The sequence below is a fragment of the Varroa destructor genome, unplaced genomic scaffold, assembly GCF_002443255.2.
Source record: "Varroa destructor unplaced genomic scaffold, Vdes_3.0 BEIS01000005.1, whole genome shotgun sequence".
Taxonomy (NCBI): Eukaryota; Metazoa; Arthropoda; class Arachnida; order Mesostigmata; family Varroidae; genus Varroa; species Varroa destructor.
The window spans coordinates 6524435-6546505 of NW_019211458.1; the positions used below are offsets into that span (position 1 = coordinate 6524435).

At 40.3% G+C, this 22071-nt stretch overlaps 1 protein-coding gene across 7 annotated transcripts in view; it reads left to right on the forward strand.

Moving 5' to 3' along the window:
• The window catches only part of LOC111251010 (uncharacterized), a 32974-nt gene that overhangs the window by 3224 nt on the left and 7679 nt on the right, over positions 1-22071 (forward strand). For 2 of the 7 annotated variants that reach the window (XR_002673601.2, XM_022807134.2), the window contains exons 2-12: positions 5317-5577; positions 6690-6811; positions 7115-7290; positions 7567-7900; positions 8560-8872; positions 10811-11065; positions 18071-18144; positions 19283-19587; positions 19929-20283; positions 20595-20823; positions 21178-21493. Coding sequence is in view for 6 of the 7 variants with exons in the window: in XM_022807134.2 (XP_022662869.1) it covers positions 5317-5577; positions 6690-6811; positions 7115-7290; positions 7567-7900; positions 8560-8872; positions 10811-11065; positions 18071-18144; positions 19283-19587; positions 19929-20283; positions 20595-20823; positions 21178-21493 (2740 nt within the window). In the remaining variant the exon portion in view is untranslated. The other 5 variants (XM_022807136.2, XM_022807135.2, XM_086989988.1 and 2 more) reach the window with 5 other exon arrangements.

Sequence of the window (22071 nt, forward strand, 5' to 3'; positions counted from 1 at the left end):
GTAAAGGTCATTCGGCTTTCGTGTCTTGTAAGGTCTCCAGTTGAGCACAGTAGACGTCTACTGTGTGCATTCTGGACGTACCAGGGGAATTGAAATAAGTAATATTTTTCGTAATTCGGTCAAGTCCTTTTGATTTTGTTAAATGTTTAATAATTGTTATTTCTATTATAGTTTTCCATTTACGAATTTTCAACTGATGCGCCAAGCTGGCTGACAATCAGATATAGATAACGCCCAATTAATAAAATTGTAGCGTATTCCAAACCAATGCTGCTATATCTGCAAGTTGAGGTGGTCGTGGTGTTGGAGTTCCCGGACTGATAATAGGGGTAATGGGAGTTCGCAAGGAAAGCCTTCCATTAATTTCAAGCCACCAGTGACTCGAAACAAACACAAGTCACCATAGCTAGGAAAGACTGGAGCTCCAGACTATCATTACGTTTACCGAACGTAATATGTTCACTCACATACAGTAGAATAGGTAACTTGAAGCTAGCTTATGTTGTTTCAAGCACTATATTTAAAAGTTTTGGACAAATCCCATCTGCCCTTTCGTGCTATACACGTGCCATCCTGAAATAACCTAAGTATCGTTCAGCATTTTGTAAATGTATTAGGTTATGTGATAGACGTTACTTTTGTGCTTTAAAAGATGATTTTTTTATAACACTTTATTATTTGACGCAATTATTTTTGAGATGACTTTGTTTTGATATGTGCCTGTACTTATCGGAATATGCGACCGTTCACTCGGATATTATCACCGAAGCTTTTACCTGAGAGTGTGGATTTGCAGTGGACCATCGAAAATGTGAAAAGCTTTAGCGGCTGTATGAACCTTATACTTAATAAACATTTTACCATTAGAAACTCCGTACGCCCTTTAACAATTCCCAAGGAAAATTTTGATTTTTTTATGTAAATGATCTGTTTTAATATGGCGAAGTATTCAGCGTTATAATAGAAACTCATCGATTTTAGTGTGCGAGTATTTGGTGCATGCAAAAATATTATACTTGTTCACATTGGTAAAATCTATAGGGCAAAAAAATTAGGCATATGGATGCCACATGCTGTGGAGAATATTGAAAATGTGGAGACGCTCAACAATGAGCCTCTTCTTGCGCTCGCGTGGCAAAAGTGGCTCATTGTTGCATCGAGGAGTGATTTGTGATGAAAAATTGATCTTCTACGATAATCGTAAGCGATCACAGCAGTGGGTGAACACCATTATACCAGCTGGACATTATTCGAACAATAATGTTCAGTATGGTATTTGTTTGGTGGGACTACAGCTTCGTAAGTCTTGATCTGTCAATGTGAAGTGTACTGTCAATAATTGAAGGAGATGATGAACTAATTTCGCATTAGGCAGCCAGATTAGTGAGCAGAAGTAGACCACGCCTATTGTAAGACATGTGAACATAAAAACCCGTAATCACGGCAGCAGGGGCCAGTAGAATTAGTATTTCAAATTTCGCGCGCGTAACCTATAGTAATCTGCAAATAGGTCATGTGGGAGTAAACAGTATACGGCAGGTGTCGGACTAATTTGACGCTTGTTCTATAAGCAGCAAACACGTGTTCATAGCAAATCTGTCACTTCGTAGCGACTGAGTGTAGGATCAAGGAGGCTCAGATTGTCCGGTAACGAAAGCATTAGGAACGGATATTTTTCGAACTGAAGGAATACGAGTTGTGGAAACTTATCCCAAAAAAGTGATGCAATGAGCGACAGTCAAGGTAGAACGGAGTGCGCTTGGGGGCGCATGCATTTGCTCGCCAGCTTCATAGCAGCCTCTCGTGGACGGGCACCTTCTTCGATGACGTATCCATCTTCAGCATTCCGATTGAAGGGATACTATTTAATGGTCCTATTAAAACACCCGAGGAAATCCCTCGAGAACGCTCTAACGCTGTCGCAAATCCTTTTTGAATATAACGACTGAGAAGTTTCGACCATCTTCAAGTCGTACCGTGTTCACCTTCTCAGATTTAGTCTGGCGAACGATCAGAAGAGCAAAAGCTATCTATAGAAGCAGCTGGTGTCGCTATGTGCCTGATTGGAATGGACTACGAACTCATATCTTCTGTCAAAATAGCAGCCGGCACAATTTATTCCACCAGCCCTCCTACGAAACGAATGATTTCTTTGTGCCCTAACGCAAAAACCAAGTGCCAACTCTGAAACAAACCCTTTCGGAAGCGTCTGCTTCTAACGTATTATACGATAAACAAGACATGACGAGTTGTACGAAAATTGGCCATTACTTATATAAGCTAAGTGGAATCAAAACCTCGTTAATTGTAGAATAATATGCATCGCGCAAAAAGAACGCTTGTTCTACCTTTGATTGAGATATCGATCTATAACTACATAACCTTCAGTTTTGTTTGATTGAAAGAGCATCGAATCATACTTGTTCTTTTTACATCAGATATCCTAATGTAGCGGCGTTCGATATAGTATTGCGTTTTTGTGCTTACTTTGTTCTTATTGGAAATAATCTTGAATTTTTCCGTGTTAGTCTTTATTGCCATTACTCGCAGCACATTATTTTTTTAAATAAGCTTCAGACTTTTTAAGTTTTTCTAAATGTTTTAGAAAACAAGTGATAGATTTAAATTCTGTTTTGTTATTTGCAAGCACTATGCGGAGAATATCTTCAAGTACGTTTCTCAACTATATACCTTAAACGTATTATTTATTTTAATATTTTAACGAGGTACGAATTTATGCGTTTAAATCAGTCTCCTGACGAAATAGTTTCCATGTAAAAACCGTATGTTGCTATTCAGTGGATCAATGAGCTTCGTGAAAAACTTGATCAATTAAGCACGGCCAACCGATGAACACTGATAGTATTTACCTCGCCTTTGGCCACCTGCGACTAAAAGCTGATTCAATACCATCATAGAATGATAAATTCAGAGGCAAATATACCCGATGGTGCTGAAAATGCAACGAAACCATTGGTGTAATTACAATAAAAGATAGAAGCCTACGGAGGAGGTAATCAAACATAAACGGGTTGATGCTTAGAGAAGATTCTCATAAACGGCAACCGTATGCGCTAAGTGGGCGTTTGCTAACTATAATTCCGCAAATTGTTTCTAAAACTATGTGTTTTCTATTTATGTTTCCACTTTTAGTTTAATCTATTTTTTTTTTTTGTTATTTGTTATGTTTTCATTACAGTTTAATGTGCCACAGCAGATCTGATATTAGACCGACAGAGGGCATATTGTTCATGTTCTGTTTTGCTGAAAAGCTTCAGTAATAACAACACCGACACTCTCGTTCGGTGTCCTAAGCTGTAGTCACAAATCCTTTTTCTTACGAGATCCGGAAGAATACAATCATATACCTAGTATGGAACCTACGTTACTGTAGTACTATTAATTAAACCTTGATGTCTTCATCTGAGCTATCTAAAAAGTCACCGAGCTTTTAGAGCCGCCACTGAATCCACAATAACATTTTTTTGGTGAAACGCAAAGGTGTTTCATATAAAAAGAGGGTATACCATAGTTCAGTGGAATCCAATACGCAATCCAATGTGACCACAAGAAAGAGGGCAGAATCATCGTTCTCCGATGATGCTCAACACACTTAGCCTAGGACTTTATCTGAATATTAGATTTCGTCTGCTAATGGTACGCAGTGTATAAGTTGAATTTTCTAAATAACTTGGGGCAGCCTAGTAGTATGGTAGACTTAAATATTCGGTTTGCTATGTCGAAATATATTTAAAAATGGATAGAAGTACCTTAATAATAAGTAGATAAAAAAAAAATAAACTTTTTTGGTAATTCAGTATCACAAATACTTTTAACAGAAGACTTTTTGTCGGCCCTAGAAGGGATCAATTTTTACTAAAACGTAGCAAATGATTATAGTAATAATTTCTTTAATACTTATCGTAATAAAGAAGACCAAGCCGGTGTGTATTACATGCCATGGCGGCACTTTTTTTTCAAACATGTGATCATCTACAGCCATAGGATATAGCTGCTTAATGAATGGACGAATTAAGACATCTAGACTAAGTTCACACCGTACTTTGGTAGCGCCAAAAATAGCATCTTTTGCCCAAATGATGTGTGTAAATTAAGCAAGATATGTACCTCCTTTGCGAAACCTATATGTACATATAAATTGCTCTTTGTTGTCGGGCTAACTGATTTATACGTCGTTAAACGCTTGATGTTATAGGTTGCATTGATGGACGACCTTAACTTATGCAAGTGTGCACAACATATACTTAGTTAGCTTCGAAACACTTAGTGCAAGCAATTCGAAGATCTGAGCAGCGGTCCGAGGAGTCGTGCTGCTGAAACTCATGATGGTATCAGACTTGCCAATATTAGTTACACGAATCAAAGTTAGCTGCGTATATTATGTATTTGGCAATTTAAACGTAATTCTAAACAGTTACGCAGATACGCTAGAAACTAGATCTAATAAATAACATTTAAGAAATTTGATGTCCACAAGTGAAAAATTATGTTACCATCTGTTACGGATGAATGATGTTAATTTCTTTTTCGAAGTTACGAAATTAAGTTAATTTTTTCAGTTGTGATGATAGACACACTTGCACTTTTGAGTTCTAAAGAATACAAGTTGAGAGATTTTAGCTGGGCCACATGATCTGAACAATCGATTTATTTGCCTCCTTTAAGGCATAATATTAGAGTTATATTTTGCCATCAAACATAAAAGTTCTAATATTTACTGGCCGCTTTAAATCTTCTATAAACATATATATATATATAGCTGCGCTGAAGCTGATTACAATTATTTTTGAATGAAGTATGGGTCGATCGAAAGGAACTTTTATATCAATTAATGTGATTTTTTTTATCTTGTAAGCGGAACAGACGGTTTGCGCGAACACACGTAGCTATTTTTTTGGGAAGTTGCCTTGTTGTAAAATTATCGGCCGTATATGATCAGGCTTATGTCTGTTTAGTAGAGCTTGAGCTGAAGCAAATGAGGATGTTTAGTAGGTACATATTTATTTGTTTTTATAAACCGCTTCTTTCCAGACAATTTTAATGAATCGGTGTCTTCAATTCTATTTGACAAAACTTACGTATTTTATGTGAAAATGGACTGTAAATAGGAGCTGTTTACGGAAAATCAGTGTGTTGTAAGGATTTATTACGAACTTCATAACAGTAGGGCTTATGATCAGCGGAGGATTTGCTTTGTATACTGCGCTTCGTCTTCCATTTTCTAGTGTTCCCCGACAAACGTACGTTATTTTCTTATTCTAAATATGTCGATATTTACTTTGCACTGAATTACAGCTACGGTGCAAAATCGTCTGGCATTGCTTTACCTCTGCAACGACGTCCTACAACGGTGTCGAAAAGACAAACCGCAATTTCTTGCGTCATTCCGAGAAGTTCTAATCGACGCAGGGCCATTGCTCACCGATCCGAAGACCCGGAAAAACGTGCAACGTGTGTTCAATATCTGGAAGGAGCGAAAGGTTTACGATGAGGCGTTCATTCGGCAGCTGCAGGACGGTGATAGTGGTAGCGGGAGCAGTTGCACTAAAAAGCAAGGTTAGTGCTTTAGTGGAACATTTTGACGTCATTCATAAGTCATATAAACGCGAGGTATGAGCCTGCCAGAAAGGGAATAATAACAAGCCTACTCAGACAACACCATATGGTTCGCTCAACGAAACGCGTCTGAGTGAGCTGTTCAGTCAATCGCTGTCAGGACTTCCGGGAGCACGGCCAATCGATTCTGGATTCTGGATGACTGTAAATGAATTTTTTCATAGACCTAGAGGACAGTTTTGTTCGAGAAGAGCAAGCGAATCTTTTTACCGCGAATATTTAGCGAACACGTAGAAACAAATTTGCAGAACCATGAGCAGCTTAGATTGACTAAGCAAATTTCTCACGACTGAAAACTTTTCGTTCACTGAAATTTCAGGTATATTTATTTGAATTTATCTGCATACCTATAAACCAAACGTATTTAGGGAAAATTATATAGGTAGTAAAGGTACAGTAATACCATAAAAGCAAAATTCTAGGCTTGCATTGCCAAAAACTATAGATGTTTATGGCTAAGATGCCTACGCACAGATTGCTTAATCACTCGACAAACGCTCGGCAAAACTTCCCTTGAGTGTCATAAATTAAATGTAATATAAACGAGACTTTTCATCCGTCGAACACGAGTACACTTAAATTAAATAGGTAAAATTTGTGTATTTCTTTGTACGCTTATAATTAAGCGTAATCAAACTGCAAAGAGAGAAGAATTATAAACAAAGTGTTTTGTAATTTGGATGATTTATAAGGCGTCGGCTGATAGTTTAGACGGCAGTCTCTCATGCTTTGTTTTGCTGTGTTTAAGATGTCATCAGCAGTTCGTGATTTTAAGCCAAGTTCGAACTATCAGATGAGGTTTATACGTCTTTCCTTTTTATTTCTTGAATATAAGTTCTATAGAAGTAAAGCATTGCAGAAAAAAAGCAACTAAAGCCGGAGTTACCCTCAGACCTTTCAAGTTTCGGCTGTTTTCTCATAAGGTGAAGTAATGTTTCAAATAATTTTTGTTAAAGTATAGGTATTAATCAACTTAGTAGATTTTCAAGTTTCAAGTAGATTTTCAGTTTTCGTTGCCGTTTTTTCATGTTGCTGCTGCCCATGATATCCAGCAGTAGTCGCGCGGAGTCCTTCACCCCCACCTCCTCGAACACCTTCGCCGCCACCGCCGGAGGTGCCATCCCCAACTGATGATGAAGTTATCGATTTTGAGCCCACTCGACTCGTTGAACAGGTAACGACTACGGCCGGACCGTCATGTGCGTTGGTATATCATTTAGTATATTGCTCGGACTGCGAGTATTGACTCATATATGACACTTTAGCAGTAATATACAAGACAAAAATATGACACGAAGCAAATATAATGTCAAATTTTACACTTAGCCTATTTATGCTTGTCGGTTCGTCACCGCTGAACGCTAAACAAACGCTCCTATTATGACTGCGATCGAAGGAAATTTATCAAGTTTCTAACGCGTAACGATAGAAGCAGTTAGACTATTGAGACTAATTGTACTTAATCTACATACTATAGGTGAAGAAGGTTCGCAAGCTTGAGCTGGATGTTGGCGTCAAGATGGGGTCTTTGTCGGCTACAAAGTTGGACATCTCAAAAAGCGACGTGTTAGCTGAGTGTAAAGATCGGAGGCACTGCGAGCAGTTCGAAAAAGATTTTGATGAAGGCATCAGATGCTTACAAGGATACGTTACGTAAGTAACGTTTTGACTGCGTAATCGTTCACTTTAGACTATAAAGTGAAGAACTTAAAATATTTGTAATTCAATAAAAATGTCCTCTGTTATTTAAATAATTTGAACTTTTTGAGGTATACTCTCAATGTTCAATCCAACATTTTATATATATTGGCCGAGGTCAGGTCGGTTATTTTTACTAATCTCAATTGATATACACACTTTAAATGCAGGTTAATTTATGCACATACACTAACCGCTGTGTGTGCTTGTTGATTCTATCCTATTTGACAGGGCCCTGGAGAAGAGTTTGTCGGAGCGGCGCGAGTTAGCGCAGCTGCTAAACGACGGAAGTCGTTATTATGCCCACCAATTGTCAGACGTCCAATTAGTGACGGAAGCATATAGAAGTTTCGCGTCTCGAGTTCGAGGGGTGAAAGAGGGTCTGGGAAGATTTCGTATTCCGACACCACCTCCTTTGCCCGATGAGTGTCCTTCACCGACTGATAGCGAAATGGATATGATCATGTCGCCTCATCGCTCCACACCGCCGCCTCCGCCGCCGCCCCCCCCACCAACAGCAACAGCTCTATCGTCGCATGAATCCATCGGACGACGAGAGAAGCAGGTACTATCACTATTTAGCTATGTAGGATGCATAATAGATAGATATGTCAGTGATCTGGCCCAAACAGCAGAATGAACTTGTTCTGATTCTGAAGCTTTTTTTTTTTTTGTCGTTTATAAGCGTTTACCGCTTATTTCAACATGGCTTCAGTTTAGAACTCAGCTGGTTTTTTCCACTGATTATACGTTGCTGAAAACTGAAAAGCGTGAAGCAAGATGCTTGTCATGCTAACCATTGTGCGGAAACCGTATTAGCGTTGTCTCTTTACCGGGTTAAGAAAACCGAATAGTTCCATGATTTCTTCTTCTGTATCTGAAGGGGCAATTATTTCCGCGCAGAACGTAGCTCTTTCATGCCTTTTTTTCATAGTAACTCTTTTCGTCATTCGTACAAATCATGCTCATGAAGTACTTTGCAGAGTTGTTAAGCAGTTGTAACTTCGCATGCGTAGATGTCATCGATTACGATAACGAAATCAGTGGAAGTTTTGTTTCGCTATAGGCTGTAACCTAAACATAGTAGCAGCTAGTGTGAAAAGTTACACAGAGCGTGATTTTGATCAGATATACTTTGATGAGTGGAGATTCTGTAATTAACGACACCTTCGTTGTGAATGTAATGGTTATGCAATTGATGGTTATTGCTGTTGGCGTTTTCAGGAGCCAAGTTCATCATCATCATCATCGAGTTCGATCCATCGCCGAGACCGAAGTCGGTCCCCGCCTCCGCCGTTAAATGACGCATCACTGACGAAGGAGTTCAATTTCAATCCAAGAATGAACTCAGGCGCGTCGTTTATGAACCACCGTGATCCTCAATTTTTGAGCAAACTAAAAGAAAGCTTATCGAGGGATTCGAGAATCTCGCAGGAATCGCGAGACTCACGAGACTCGCGGGATTCAAGAGATTCACGAGACAGTGAAGATATGGGCGGGACGCCTGTTAGAGATGAAGATCGATCGTCCACACCTGGTACGGTCTATGGCCGAGGGTGGAGCAAGTGGGAGACACCCACCTAACTCTAATTTGCTGGGTTCAAATTTCTAGCTCATTTCTAAGCAAGTCTATAATATTTTACTCGCTTCTGGTGTTGTATTTTCATGTAATGGCACACAAGAAAGACTTATCTACCTTATAGGCATGATTATATTTCAGTGTCGTGTGGCGAGAACTAACTCGCCAAGATAATAAATCTGTACAATGATACATATGCTACGATTGCGCAACTAAATTAACCGACCGATTCATTAGTTAAAAGCTTTTAATTAAGCGGAGATAAAGAAATATCTCGCGATTTTTTTTTGTTAATTCTATGTTAAGTAATAATTCCCGTGTGGGCTGGCTAATCTATTACTTCGTCCATTACTCGGGTCCTTTCCTGCATTTCCATAATAAGGCTTTTGTCAAAATGCTAAACGACAAATTTTCCTAAGGGCTAAATACCGAATATGGGTAGGGTTTACGTAAGCTGCCGAAGTTGCATTTAATTATTGCCCTCCTAATCGATTAGTCAAAATGTCATTATTTGAGCTGTTGGCCTATACGACTCTGTCTGCATACGTATACTGTCTATGAGTGGTTTACTTACGTGTATCCGATAGCTGTTCGAAACTAAAACGTTGCTGGCTTAGGTGAAATTGCCATACATGTCGTAGAACTAAAATTATAGTTTCCACTTTTGATAATTGATAGTTCCTTAAATTAGTTAGCTCTTTCTACAAGGAAAAACACAACTTCTGCCGACAGCCAGTGTGGCCCTGAAGCTATATTTTTGGATTTACTGGTGTGCTTTTAAAAGGTAGGGCCTCTTATATATCAATATAAATTGATTTTCGGGCGTCTACTAAGTCTCTTACAACAACGAGGCTTCTTAGATGCTGATTTCGATTGTCTACAATTTTGACTTTTTTACTAAATAGCTTAAAAACAAAATCTACTACTGACATCTGAATTGACATCGTGAAACTTGTGGCAAAATGTGCACTTCGTATGTAATGTGGGCTTCCTTTAGAATTAATAGAAAGCAATTATTTACCCACTTCCTGTGAATTAACGTGAACGGCGTTCCTGTTGTTTCTACGAAAAGTACACTGCCTTATACAATACAACCCTATAAATATAAGCTCAGCCTTGAAATTAAAAAGTGCGGCTACCCACGTTTATAAATAGTCAAAAGGAAATTTCCATAGGCAACACAACCTTCTTAGAAAACTCGGCTTAATGCATCCGAGTAGTTGCGTTTATTCTGTCAAACAATGTATAATCCTAGCGTCAGTTTATTCATATTTACGAAAGAGGCAACGAGCGTTCTTCGTGATGATACCACACGTGGAAATGCAATGAAGAGTTTGGTGTCTATAAACGCTTCTGTGCCGGTTACTTTTTATGGAAATTAAAAAAAAAAAAATGCTTTAAGCAGATTCGTAATAAACTCGCACAGTTCGTAACTGTCACACTGTACCAAAGACTGTCTTGTGAAAAATCCCGTAGACATTTAGGTGCATTATTTTTTATTGTTCCATTGCGTCATTGTCGGTTACCTGCCATCGCGGTGCTATTTTTTGTTTTTTTAGAGTATAAATTATCCCAAACGAGAAAGGGGATCTTTCACGTGTATCTTAGCGTAACATGGTTTTATAAAGAAGCGTACAGTGTATTTTTTGTCGCAGTATCATGCTACATAATTTGAACCTTCCTTTGATGCTACCACGCCGCATTCGAACTCACAAATATGGTGCAACTGCACGTAATTTTTACATTTTGTTCAGTTCATAGGACAGAAATGTGCGCCTTGCACTTGATCTGTTGGATATGCTAATATTTATTAGTCTCAAAATCCCATGTTCCTATGATGGTGCTCGCGATCGTGTGACACTTTCCTATTAATTTTCCTGCTTTTCTATTTTGCAGGTACACCTGTAACCTCGGAACCGAGTCGACTGCCTCCGCAAATGGCTAGCAATAGCAGTTTGTCGGCAATACCTGGCCTCGGAGGTTCTCCAATGGGGTCGGGAACGCCTAGCAGCACGGGTGTGCCGCTTTCTCCGGGTGTGTCAGTTCGGACACCGCCGCCTCCACCTCTGACACCGCTAGCGCCGCCCCCGATGCCGACCGGCCTTTTGGCTCCGCCGCCAATCCCGCCACCGCCCCCACCCACTTTTCTAGGTACCGCATCATCAACAGCAAAATCTGGCACCGCTCCAAGAGCAAGATTGCGCGCAGCGCCTTCAACGCTCGCCTGCGCTACGCCACACCATCACCATCGACATCAACAACAGCCACATCAACAACAGCCACATCAACATAGAACAAAATCAACATCAGCAACAGCATTAACACCACAACCAGCACCACCACCATTATTATTATTATTATCAACAACTGCTTCTACATCTGTCATAACTCCGATTGCACCTGCTTCAGCACACGACATAGCTGAAGCAGAGATGCGTTGTGGGCGAAATGTACAAATAGCGCCAAGAGATGACTCTACGGATGGCAGTACCAATATAGGCGCTGGAAATAGCAGTAAAAATAGTAGTAGTGATAGCAGTAACGGTAAAAGTAGCAGAAGCAGAAGTAATAGTCGGCGAAATAGTAGCAATGACAATGATGTTCATGATGATGTTGGCTCTATGGATGATGCTTATAATGAGGACGAGGATGCTCATCATCGTATTGGTGTTGTTGTTGACGACGACGACGACGACGACGACGACGACGATGATATGGATGATGATAGACCGAGACCAATTCGCACCGTGGTCACAGGACGGGCGTCGGCAGCCGTAACCGCAACGCGGCGGCCAACTCCGGCTGTCACGACCCCGCCAGTTCTCTCACCAGTTCGTCCACGTGAACCCTTATTGCCTATTGCAACACGGGACGAAACTCCCAGGGGAACACGACCTCCCTTGCTGCCTCTATCGAGATGTATGGATGAGGATACCCCTCAAATATCAAAAGGGATCGTTTTTCCGCATCGGTCTACTATAGTGCAGTCCTCCCTTTTCAGTCGAAGTGGTGGCACTGCTCAGGCATCACAGTATCGTCCATTGTTGTCGCTGTCGGGTGTTCAAACTCCGGCATATTTCGCGCTCCCTAATGGCGAGCAGGTTAGAAACCGCGGTTGTTGTAGTCCACCGGGTCAAAACGGCAGCTCGATGGCAGGACCGATCAGAACACGACGAACCGGAAGTGTCGGTTCAGGATCAGAGGCTAGCGGACGAGCCCCTTTACTCCGAACTCCACCTTCGTATAGTGTGCGGGCACCACCTCCCATGGTCTTGCCTTTGCGTCCTGCCGCTGCTGCTGGAACTAGGGGCCGAGGGTCGAGCAGAAGAGCCTTTTACTAATTGACATACATACATACATACATACATACATACATATACCTGCGATATGTTATTTTGAACGTGAACAAAAGCAGAAAGAAAAGAAGAGCGAAAATAATACATCCACTATAATATAGTCTTAGAGAAAAGGTGCGTTATAAAAAATCATCGGAAAAGTCATACGTAGGAGACTAAACTGGCTATCCTACTGGGGAGTCTAAAGCACGGGGGTGGTCATTGTACAACTAGGTAGAAGATGGGAGTCTTAGTTCGTCATAAAGCAACGAAAGAGAAGTTTTCGTTGGCGATATCGAAACGGAATATTATTCGTGTCACTGTGGACGTGTTTGTGATAGCGAGTCATATAAATCAGAGTGATGATTATAATTATAGCAATTCAACAACCGGAGTATCTTGCGCTTTGTTAGTAGGTTCCCCAATCGTTGAGGGCCTCCGCAGAAGTAGAAACTGTATAGGGAGTGCCGAGGGAATTAGCCTATCACAGGGACAGAAGCTTAGAACAAAATCACTGTTGCTATTAACACAGAAGTCAACGATACGAAGTAAGTGAAGAGCTCGAGGAAAAGCATAAGAGCAACTATTGAGAAAATCAACTATGGTTATTCGTAATGGCTTCGATCGATTAGTTAGTACAACTGTAATTAGAATACTAGCCAGCCGTAAGTTCTCAGACGCAGGTACGCACCATCGGCCTAGCCCATTTTTACCAGGTCTAGTAGTGATCTGAAGGCGAAAAAATGACGGATGATGCTGTCCTGTTGAGTTGAGTCAAGATGCAGAACAGACAGTACATTTTGAGTACACTATTTATTTCAACCTATTCGCAAGACTTTTGAAGGCCTCGAACTTTGCATTGTAGTTTATAGACACATTGGACTCTGTGGTCAGGTCGGCTATGTCGCAACATGGACTACCGAGAAACAAGCATGTGCAGTATATCTATATATATATCTACATAACACAAGAGACGAGCACCGAAGGCTATTTCTCCCATGATCTATATACAGATATGCAACCGCTATAATACTACATAATAATGGTCCACTGCGATGCATTAATAAAGGTACGCTGACAGGATATGGTGGTAGTAGATGGTAAATCTGCGTTGCAGAATTATTCTTAAAACTTTTTTTTTTCCAAAATTAGAAGATTGTTGAGAGAATTGTCGGCGACGGTGCTGCAAATCGCTCGAAACAATGGCTGTTATTGTACTCGACTCGATATGAAAAACTGAGCACAGAAACACTCCGCATGAACATATAAATAGGGTCAAATAAAATAATCCAGTCATTGACACCCATACTCTTAATATAGCTAATACGCAAAGTTAGAGAACTATTTCTTGAGCTGTTTTGTAGTAATGAGAAAGATCGGAGCGACAGTTGATGATTAAAAGTCGATGGTGGAAACGGTCTAGAGCTCTGCATTTCTCTAACTGACTCTTGTTCTCTTAGAGGCTGTTCGATACAGATTGTGTCAATTCTGCTATTTAGATTTTCACCGATGATGATGATGATGATGATGCTGATGATGATGATGATGATCATGACGCTGATGTTGCTCATTTGACTATTTAATCTACCCGGTAAAGCTTCGTTCATTTTCGAAAAAAAATAGGCAGTACATATTTTTTTTTTTTTCTTTCGATACGATAATTTATCTGTGTTTTTTTTTTTTGTGTTTTTCCTTTTGCAAGATGAACAGTGATAACAGTGATTAATCTATAATCTAATCATAATCTATCTAGAATACGTCACTAGCCCGTGGCCAGCGATCGTAACCGTGGGGTGAAATAGCACAGTGGATGTAAGTAAGACACGAAAGAACGGGTTTACTTGTTTCGTTCCGCGTTATGTAATTTTTTACTATGGTAATAGTGGACCAGTTAGGCGAGTATTGGGAAGCTGTTTTGCGAACGATATCGGCGCGATCAGGTGTTAATTTTTAAGATCTAGATGTGAATATAGTTTGGTTCGACCCGATTGTACGATATATACGTGAACACAAGATTCTCGAAGGATGTATTGTGAAGGCGGATTAGCGAGGCCGTGGGTTGCGGCACTTTTATTTCTGGGTTTGCTAATCTACGCCGCCATTTTTATTTGGGGACGGAACTTTTGCTGCATTGTATGATGTACAATAGTTGCATCTATAGCTTTCTCAGCTTTCTGTTTGCTGTAAGATCATTAGAGCGATCTACTCTTTCGACGACCTTTTAGGCGACTGAGCCTCTGCTTCGGCGGAGTGCTCCTATTGTTCGGAACATCCCTCTTTATACGACCCCGTTATGCGAAACATGCTGTATACTTGAGTTTGTGCCTTAGTTCAAAACACCGTGTTATATGCCTGTTTGCTTTCTGTTTTTGTTAGGGCTGATATATCTCAGCGCCAATCCCCATGTTGTAGTAGAGTTTGAGTTTTCGTTGACAACTCGAAAGAACTGCATCCAGCGGGTGACGGACTGCACTTGTGCATGACTGCCAAGGTGGTATAAAAATCAACACATCTATCAGACATACGCTAACTAAGACAGCTTGTAAAAAGTTCTTTGAGAACATGAATTTATTATTATATAGCAAATATCATTAATTACATTAGTGTCCTTTAAGAGAGGCGTTAATGCAACACCTCAAAGAAAAAGCGTTATTATTTTTGCTCTAGACTTGCCTTCAGAGAATTCAGGCATTCAGTTGTTATACGATATTAACTTGCTCCCAGTGTTGATCATATAGCCATTAGCTTTACTATCTGACCCAACAAGTGGCTAATAATTAGCTGTTTTCACCTTAAAAACAGACAGTGACACTAACTGTGATCGCCCTTTGCGGACATATACATTAGTTAATATTTATGACTAGCTTTGTTATTTTCCGACGCGTTTTATATTCATGTTGATGAACACCATACGGCAACGAGTGTGGCGTTCAAGAGAGACAGCGAGCAGATGGTATTCTCATTTATATGCAAGTCCATGGGTTCTCCACTTCAGTCCGCTATAATAGCAGCAGCAGCAGCAGCAGCAGCAGCAGCAGCAGCAGCATAGGATATATATATTTCTAGATGAAAAGTGACTTATGCCGGCTTAAGTGCACGTGTTTTTATATAAGCGTTTAGCTTCAGGAATTAAGCAACCACTTTTAAAAAAAAAAACAAAAAAAAAAGTACACGATGGACTTATTTGCCACCGTTTGCTGGGTAGTTAGTTTATTGTATAGACTAAAGTGTGCCTTCATGATCTGTTTTTGGGAGAAATCTAAAAACGCGATTCGTTGAGCTTTTTTGGGATGCGAATAGCTGCTCATTTGTCCAGATACTCTTGTCGATGCACGCAAGACCACATAATATACACGAGGCAACGAGTAAAAGATGGATAAGACTCCGTTCGGACCTTGTTTGCATCACATACCATTTCTGATCAGGGAGACGCCCACGCCCTTACACTTTAGAAGCTATGAAGCACGTCCTCAACCGATTCGGTGTGACTACACCAAAGTGTACTGCGATATCCTGAGAGAAAACCACCACCAGAAAAAAGTTCTGAAGCTACATTATTTAGCTAATACGCAAAAAGATGCACGCCACCCGGGCTAAGCCTCACGCAGGCAAGCCATTAGCGGACTCCCAGAGGACTAGCGGGAGAGCAGTTCAATATAAAAAGGTGCACAATGAGCTCTCTCTGTTTCTGTCAAAGTGTGTTTCAGCTTCCTTACATTCAGTTTAGCCAATCGCTTTAATTGGTCGTTATACTTAATTTGTCCCTTTGTGATGGAAGCGATGAGAGCAAGAAATGGCTTTGAGTCTATAATTTTATGTAACACAGATGAGGGATTCTGATTCTGGAAGTTCCCCTTTAACTTCTCTATGTGACTAAAAGCCCTGCTACAGTGAAGCTATTGTCGACTGATTGCCGTGCATCAACAGCAAACCGCGTTGCCGACGGCAGTTTCAGAGAGCAGATAAATGTCTGTTTATGAGTATTGCGTTGTTTATCGAAAAGCACCTTGACGAACGATCTTAATGTTTATTGAATCAATGGACCAGGTATACTTCATAATCTAGCGTATACTACGTGCCACACACGTTTGAACAATGACGACTTAGCACAATACGACTATTGAATACCTGTTCCCTTTAACTAACCGTTTCGCTCTCTAATGAAAAAAAATCCAGACAATGCAAACATATTTTTTCAGAGCGGTTAAATATTTAGCTTCAAAACCTCAGTATTGACCGGACACGCATCAGGCTACTCTTGGTTGGCTTGATGAAGGCGTAAAGAGGGCTCGTACGGTCAATTATCTCACTGATTACATGCGGTATAACTTACTTTAACCGTATACACGCCACTATAGTCTTGTTTATTTGTTTCTAATGTTTTGCTTTTGTGACTGATTAGCCTACAGGTATCGGCTGTCTCATATCGCCGGGAAGTTCTGGCTAGGGTGTTTCCTGGTTCACTATGCTCATAGCTGATTTTATAAGCTTATAAGATATGAACATTAAAATTTTATTAAGCCCGCGTTATAGCTTATGTAGTTTTTGTTATAGTTTACACCGGTGCGATAGAACAAGCGGTTCCATAGCTGTTTAGCAAATATGGTTTATCTTACGCTGTATTTTTGATTTGATAGTGCAGATTAAGGAAGTATACGGGTAGCGTAGTGTGTACGAGGTGGTTGAAAGATAATCTTTACGTGCTTTTTAACGACAAGTTCTGATCGCATGGTTTTTGAAATAATGATCAGTCGTCACTATCAGAACTTCAGTTCGCCTACTTGTTTTTGTAAGTGCCTGCCCTTTAACCATCAAGCACAAAATTTGAAGTTGTAACATTCTAATTTTTACAGCAATGGACATCAGTGTGCTTCCTCTTCGTGTGTTGAATTAATATTATGGTGCTTGCTTTTCATTAAAGCTACTATTGTACCTGTTACCGAAAATAGTGAGCTAATTTGTACAGTTTATGCGGATTTTACGCTGAACATTTAGCAGTCCTACACTTAAGACACCACTGATTTTACAATACAAAGACTAAACATTTGTATTGGATTCGATATCTACAACAGTACCTGGAAGATACATGCAAAATTGAGAACTCGCTACTTCTTGAATGAATTTGCCATCATGTTTGCCGTTTCGCGAGCTTCAGCTATCGTTTTAATCAAGATACTCGCCATTCGTATGAGTACACCAATTTGTCTCTTCTCGGTCTCACATGACAATATAAAGCTTTTTTTAGGGATCTCGACCCGCCAAAATCAAACTTTAGATTTCATCTACTATTGTATATATTAGTTAGCGGCTTATAAATCGTCCCCTATCGTCAACCAACCCATCACTTGTACCTGAGAACGTTCCGTATGTGCTAGATTTTGGTTATTCCACGCAACTGAACCGTTGCGTCCTTAAGTAATTTTGCTTGAAGTTGCAAAATTTTTTTTTCCATAATTGTCATGGATTTATGCGAAACGTATATAGTAGGTGTTGGCAAGACTATTTTTTTGGCATCAAAAGTCAATTGACGTACGCCTATGAAGGCAGAGTTTTCACAGATCTGCAAACGTAATCCACTATGTACACAAATGAGATTCATTGTCGATATTTTGCGCTGAATCTTTCCTAGGCGGCCACCCATTACTATTTCATATTGTCCATTTTTATTATCGGGCACTACGGAATGCTTTTTATACATTTATGGAAGACACGTTATAAGTCTTTCAGCTGTTAGCATTGGGAATTTCATTTTTTTTATATAGATTCATCTTGTACTCCTCTTGCTGCATTATCTTGCTCTGTTTTCTTTTTATTTGTTTAGGTGTTACCTCTTCGTTTGCAAGTGCTGCTTCAACATTGTCAACCCTTACGCCCGCTACTGAAATCGGCCAACAGGTAAGAAGCACTGCAATGATGATGTTATCAACTTTCATATATTACAAAACAAAGCACACGTATAGGTTTACAAGTAGAGAAATATAAAATTATGTTCCCTTGGACGCGCAATTATGATGGCCGCCTTTGGCCTACGCTTCGATGAACTTCATGGGAGCTGTAGATATAGGAGGGTAATCCAATTTCTTCATCATTCAAGAACTTGAAAAATACATATTTCTCCGCGACAGATGACGGATCTTTTTGTCAACACTGAGTCACGTGGGTTGAAATGCAGAATTGTCGTTTATACATAAGTATAAATAAAATTCGCTCAAAAACGCTATTAATAAGTTGTAGGTGACCGCTACATTGCCATCGGAGAATATGTTGTTAAGGTGGGACTTTCGCACCCCACTAATAGATGTGGATCTGGCGTTTGGTTATGAGTTTTCTATTATATAGTTAGCCCTGAAAACCGTAGTATTGGTAGAAAAAACATGTTTGTTATTTAGTGGATGCCATAACGGTGTCCTCTTGACAACGTGATGTGTAATATTTATTAATATAAACCGTACAGAAAGCGAGGCAAAACTCTAAGTACGGAACCAATTCGATATATTGGGTTTAGATACTACAGATAAGTTAAGGCTCTACATTGTAGGGCTTGTAACCTATGCTTCAATTGCCTTCATCATCATTGTCGTCGCATAGCTTTCAACATGACAAACTTTGCCTTCAAAATGGAATTGAATAAGTGGCCAGGGTTTTTCTGTTAGTAATTTATTGACACGCCGTTTTAATAAGATCCCAATTGTCCAATTAGTGCAAGTGTAGCTCAAGTCTTTGTAATCGCATGAAACGTCGCCTTAGGGTACGGGTAGTTAGCCTCTAATAATGAGACTCATGTCATTTTATTCAACCTTAAAGGTCTGTGTTGAGAGATATGCAGATTTAATGACACTACGAGGTTACGTTAGCAGTAACACTTAATGCAGATATCCACTTTATTTTACGTGTGTGTGTGTGTGTGTGTGTGTGCCATTAGTGCTTGTTCTGTTTATGTATAATCTTGTAAATATATATACAAGACAGACAATAAACAATTTGGATAAGATCTTCAAGTCTATATTATAAACTATACGTTTTTGTCTTGCAGGACGAAATCGAAGAAGTCGATATGGAGATTGATGACGATTCCGACCAGGAAACCAAGTACGATAGCTCACGGCCTTCTCCAGCACAGTCTCCTACAGAACCTGTAGGGACCAATGCCACCTCCGCTGACTCAGGTAGATCCCCTGTACAGGATAATGAAGGGGGTAGTCACGAGAACTCCCGTGATAATTCGGACGATCTTACGGATCTCGCTGACCGCATGACAGGAAATGCCCAAACAAATAGTAGCGGCTCATCGGATCCCATCGAAGTGTCCGCAGCAAAGGATGTTGATCTTCGGATTCGGTATATATATTCTTTCTTATTTCACAGCTATGTAGAATACGTGCAACTTAAAAATCGTCTTGGGCTCAACGGGCGAATAAAGATGGCGAGCACACAATACATTTGTTTTCTCTCAGCTACCTGCCCGAATTGGCCTAGCCTTTTTTATTTGTCACGCGGAAGTTTAACAAATTTCAGGTCCGAATGTCGAACAAATTCCTTACGACGTACCGATCATTCTGTGCCATTCTAATTGCAAGTGAAGAAAACATTAGACACATTACACTTAATGAACCATTCTAACTCTCTTGGGATTCTTCCCAGTTAAATCAGAAGAGTTATTTTGCCGCGTGTTGTTATAGGCCGGGTCAATTTCCGTGCGTACCATTTCCTCTCGCGTCGACATCGACGGGCTTGGCTCCATTGGTGGTGGGAGATGTCGACGAACGTATTCCACCCCCGCATATGTTCAGACCTAGTGGAAATGCTCGCTTGGGAAATACAGCTCGCGGTTCACGAGTAGCGTTTCCACCAAGTTTAGCAAGCGTTTCTACAGATTTAGGATTCTCCGAATCGGGGGATCGTGTATTCGGGCATGGTCAGCAGGGTTTTGCTCCTGGATTTGGGCCTGCTGTTCATCCAGGAACTACGCCTCCGGATACACCTAGTGGGCTAGATCGGTTGGCTTCGCCCGTTACTCCCTCTTCGTTTTTGAAAGTAGGTGGACTTAATAACACTCTATTAGGACTAATGTCTTTAGATCACGCACAATAAGCGTACGACGTCTATATCTGTTTTTATTATGTATTTTATTTAGCTTCTTTGATATCAGACGCTGACCAGTTTTACTCAAATTAAAGTCAAATTAAAGGCTGGCTGCGTACAGAACTCTCGATGTTGCAATAATTCTAAAAGCAACAGAAACTAAGGTAACAGTTGTAATTATTAACCATGAGACGCATAGTCAATACAGAACAAAAATGCAGAGGACTATAAAATGTTTGCGTTTATGAACTTTTCCTCTGTAGCAGCATACAGATTCCAGTAGCCCTCCATCTTATGCCCCAACACCTGTCGGAGATCAACGTCGATCTTCAGGCCAAAAGTCCACTGAAAAATCAACAGCGGCCAGCGATTCGCGACCTAACCCGGACGATGGGGCGATCAACATTGATGACCTTCTCCGAAAGCTGGCTCCAACACTACGACAACAATCAACAAGTGCTAACTCGGATACTGCATCGCCTTTTATTCAGGGTATGATTGACTACGATCTAAAAGGGTTCATATTCAACGTGGAATGTGAATTCCGATAGTATTTAGCATTTTAGCAATCGCTTCCAGCATTGCTTAGAAAATAATTTTAGCATTTTGGAATAAAGTGATCTGTGTTCGCGTCATCGTGTCGACTATCCCTAAACTGGTTACTAGTCCTCGAGTATGGGTAGGAAATCTGACGCTCCTAGAATGAGACGACCGATATCCTTGTATAAAATATCGCTGCATTTGCTCCTATCGGGAACTGGGTTCATAAATTACCTTCCGTGGCCTTCCATGGACACATGTGTAATCACCTACAGTACCAATAGTATAAACTTTGCGAAATTTTAGAATGCACAAACGCAAGAAAGAAGGGCATTAAAGACGTCGAGCAGAAGGAGACGGAAGCTTACTCTCCTGGCGACAACGAGGGGGGGACAGCATATGATCCTGAGGATGAAACGGACCCGTATGATCCTGAGGATAATTTCGTGCTTGTGGAACCAGCCCGAGTAATTTACTCTCCGCCAAAGGATGTTCCGATTACATCAAGCTCGACACACGATCTGACTGCAAATTCGGTTGTGTCCCAAAACAGTCAGCCAAGCTCATCGCAGTCTGCAATGCCAAATACGGTGCGAACTACCACCACATCGAAAGTTACGACGTAAGTTCCGTGAAAACGCCCTTTTAGGATTTGATCTTAGTCTAGGCTGAAACACAAGTAATCATGTTTCAAAGAATGACAAAAATTTAAAATTGACAGTTCGGACATGTCAGATTTAATCACATCCTATGTTCTAGAAGACTCCCCTCTAGCATGTAAGTGACAAATTACATGCTAGGGGGGAGAAGGAAAGAAAAATATTCTTCTACTGCCTTAATGTTACATGTTTTTAACGAGATATACAGAATGTTCGGAATAAATCGGCAACAGGCTGTATGTCGTAGCGGGCGTGCATTCGCCGCCTATCCTCGGTACTAGACAAAAGCCTTTTTTTTTTTTTAGAACAAATGCAAAATCTTATCATAGATAAGGCACCAGATTTGTAATCCAAGTGCGAAAAAAGCTCGACATCTACGTGCCAGACGTAAACTCGTTGAAATTTTAGACTTGTTTGAAATCGATGGTTTACGTTGTCACCAGTCTCCATGCGGCTTCTACGTAACTCGAATATGATTGCCACGAGTTGAAGAAGAATACTTACAGTAGAAATTAGATTGAAATGGCCCTTGAAAATGCCC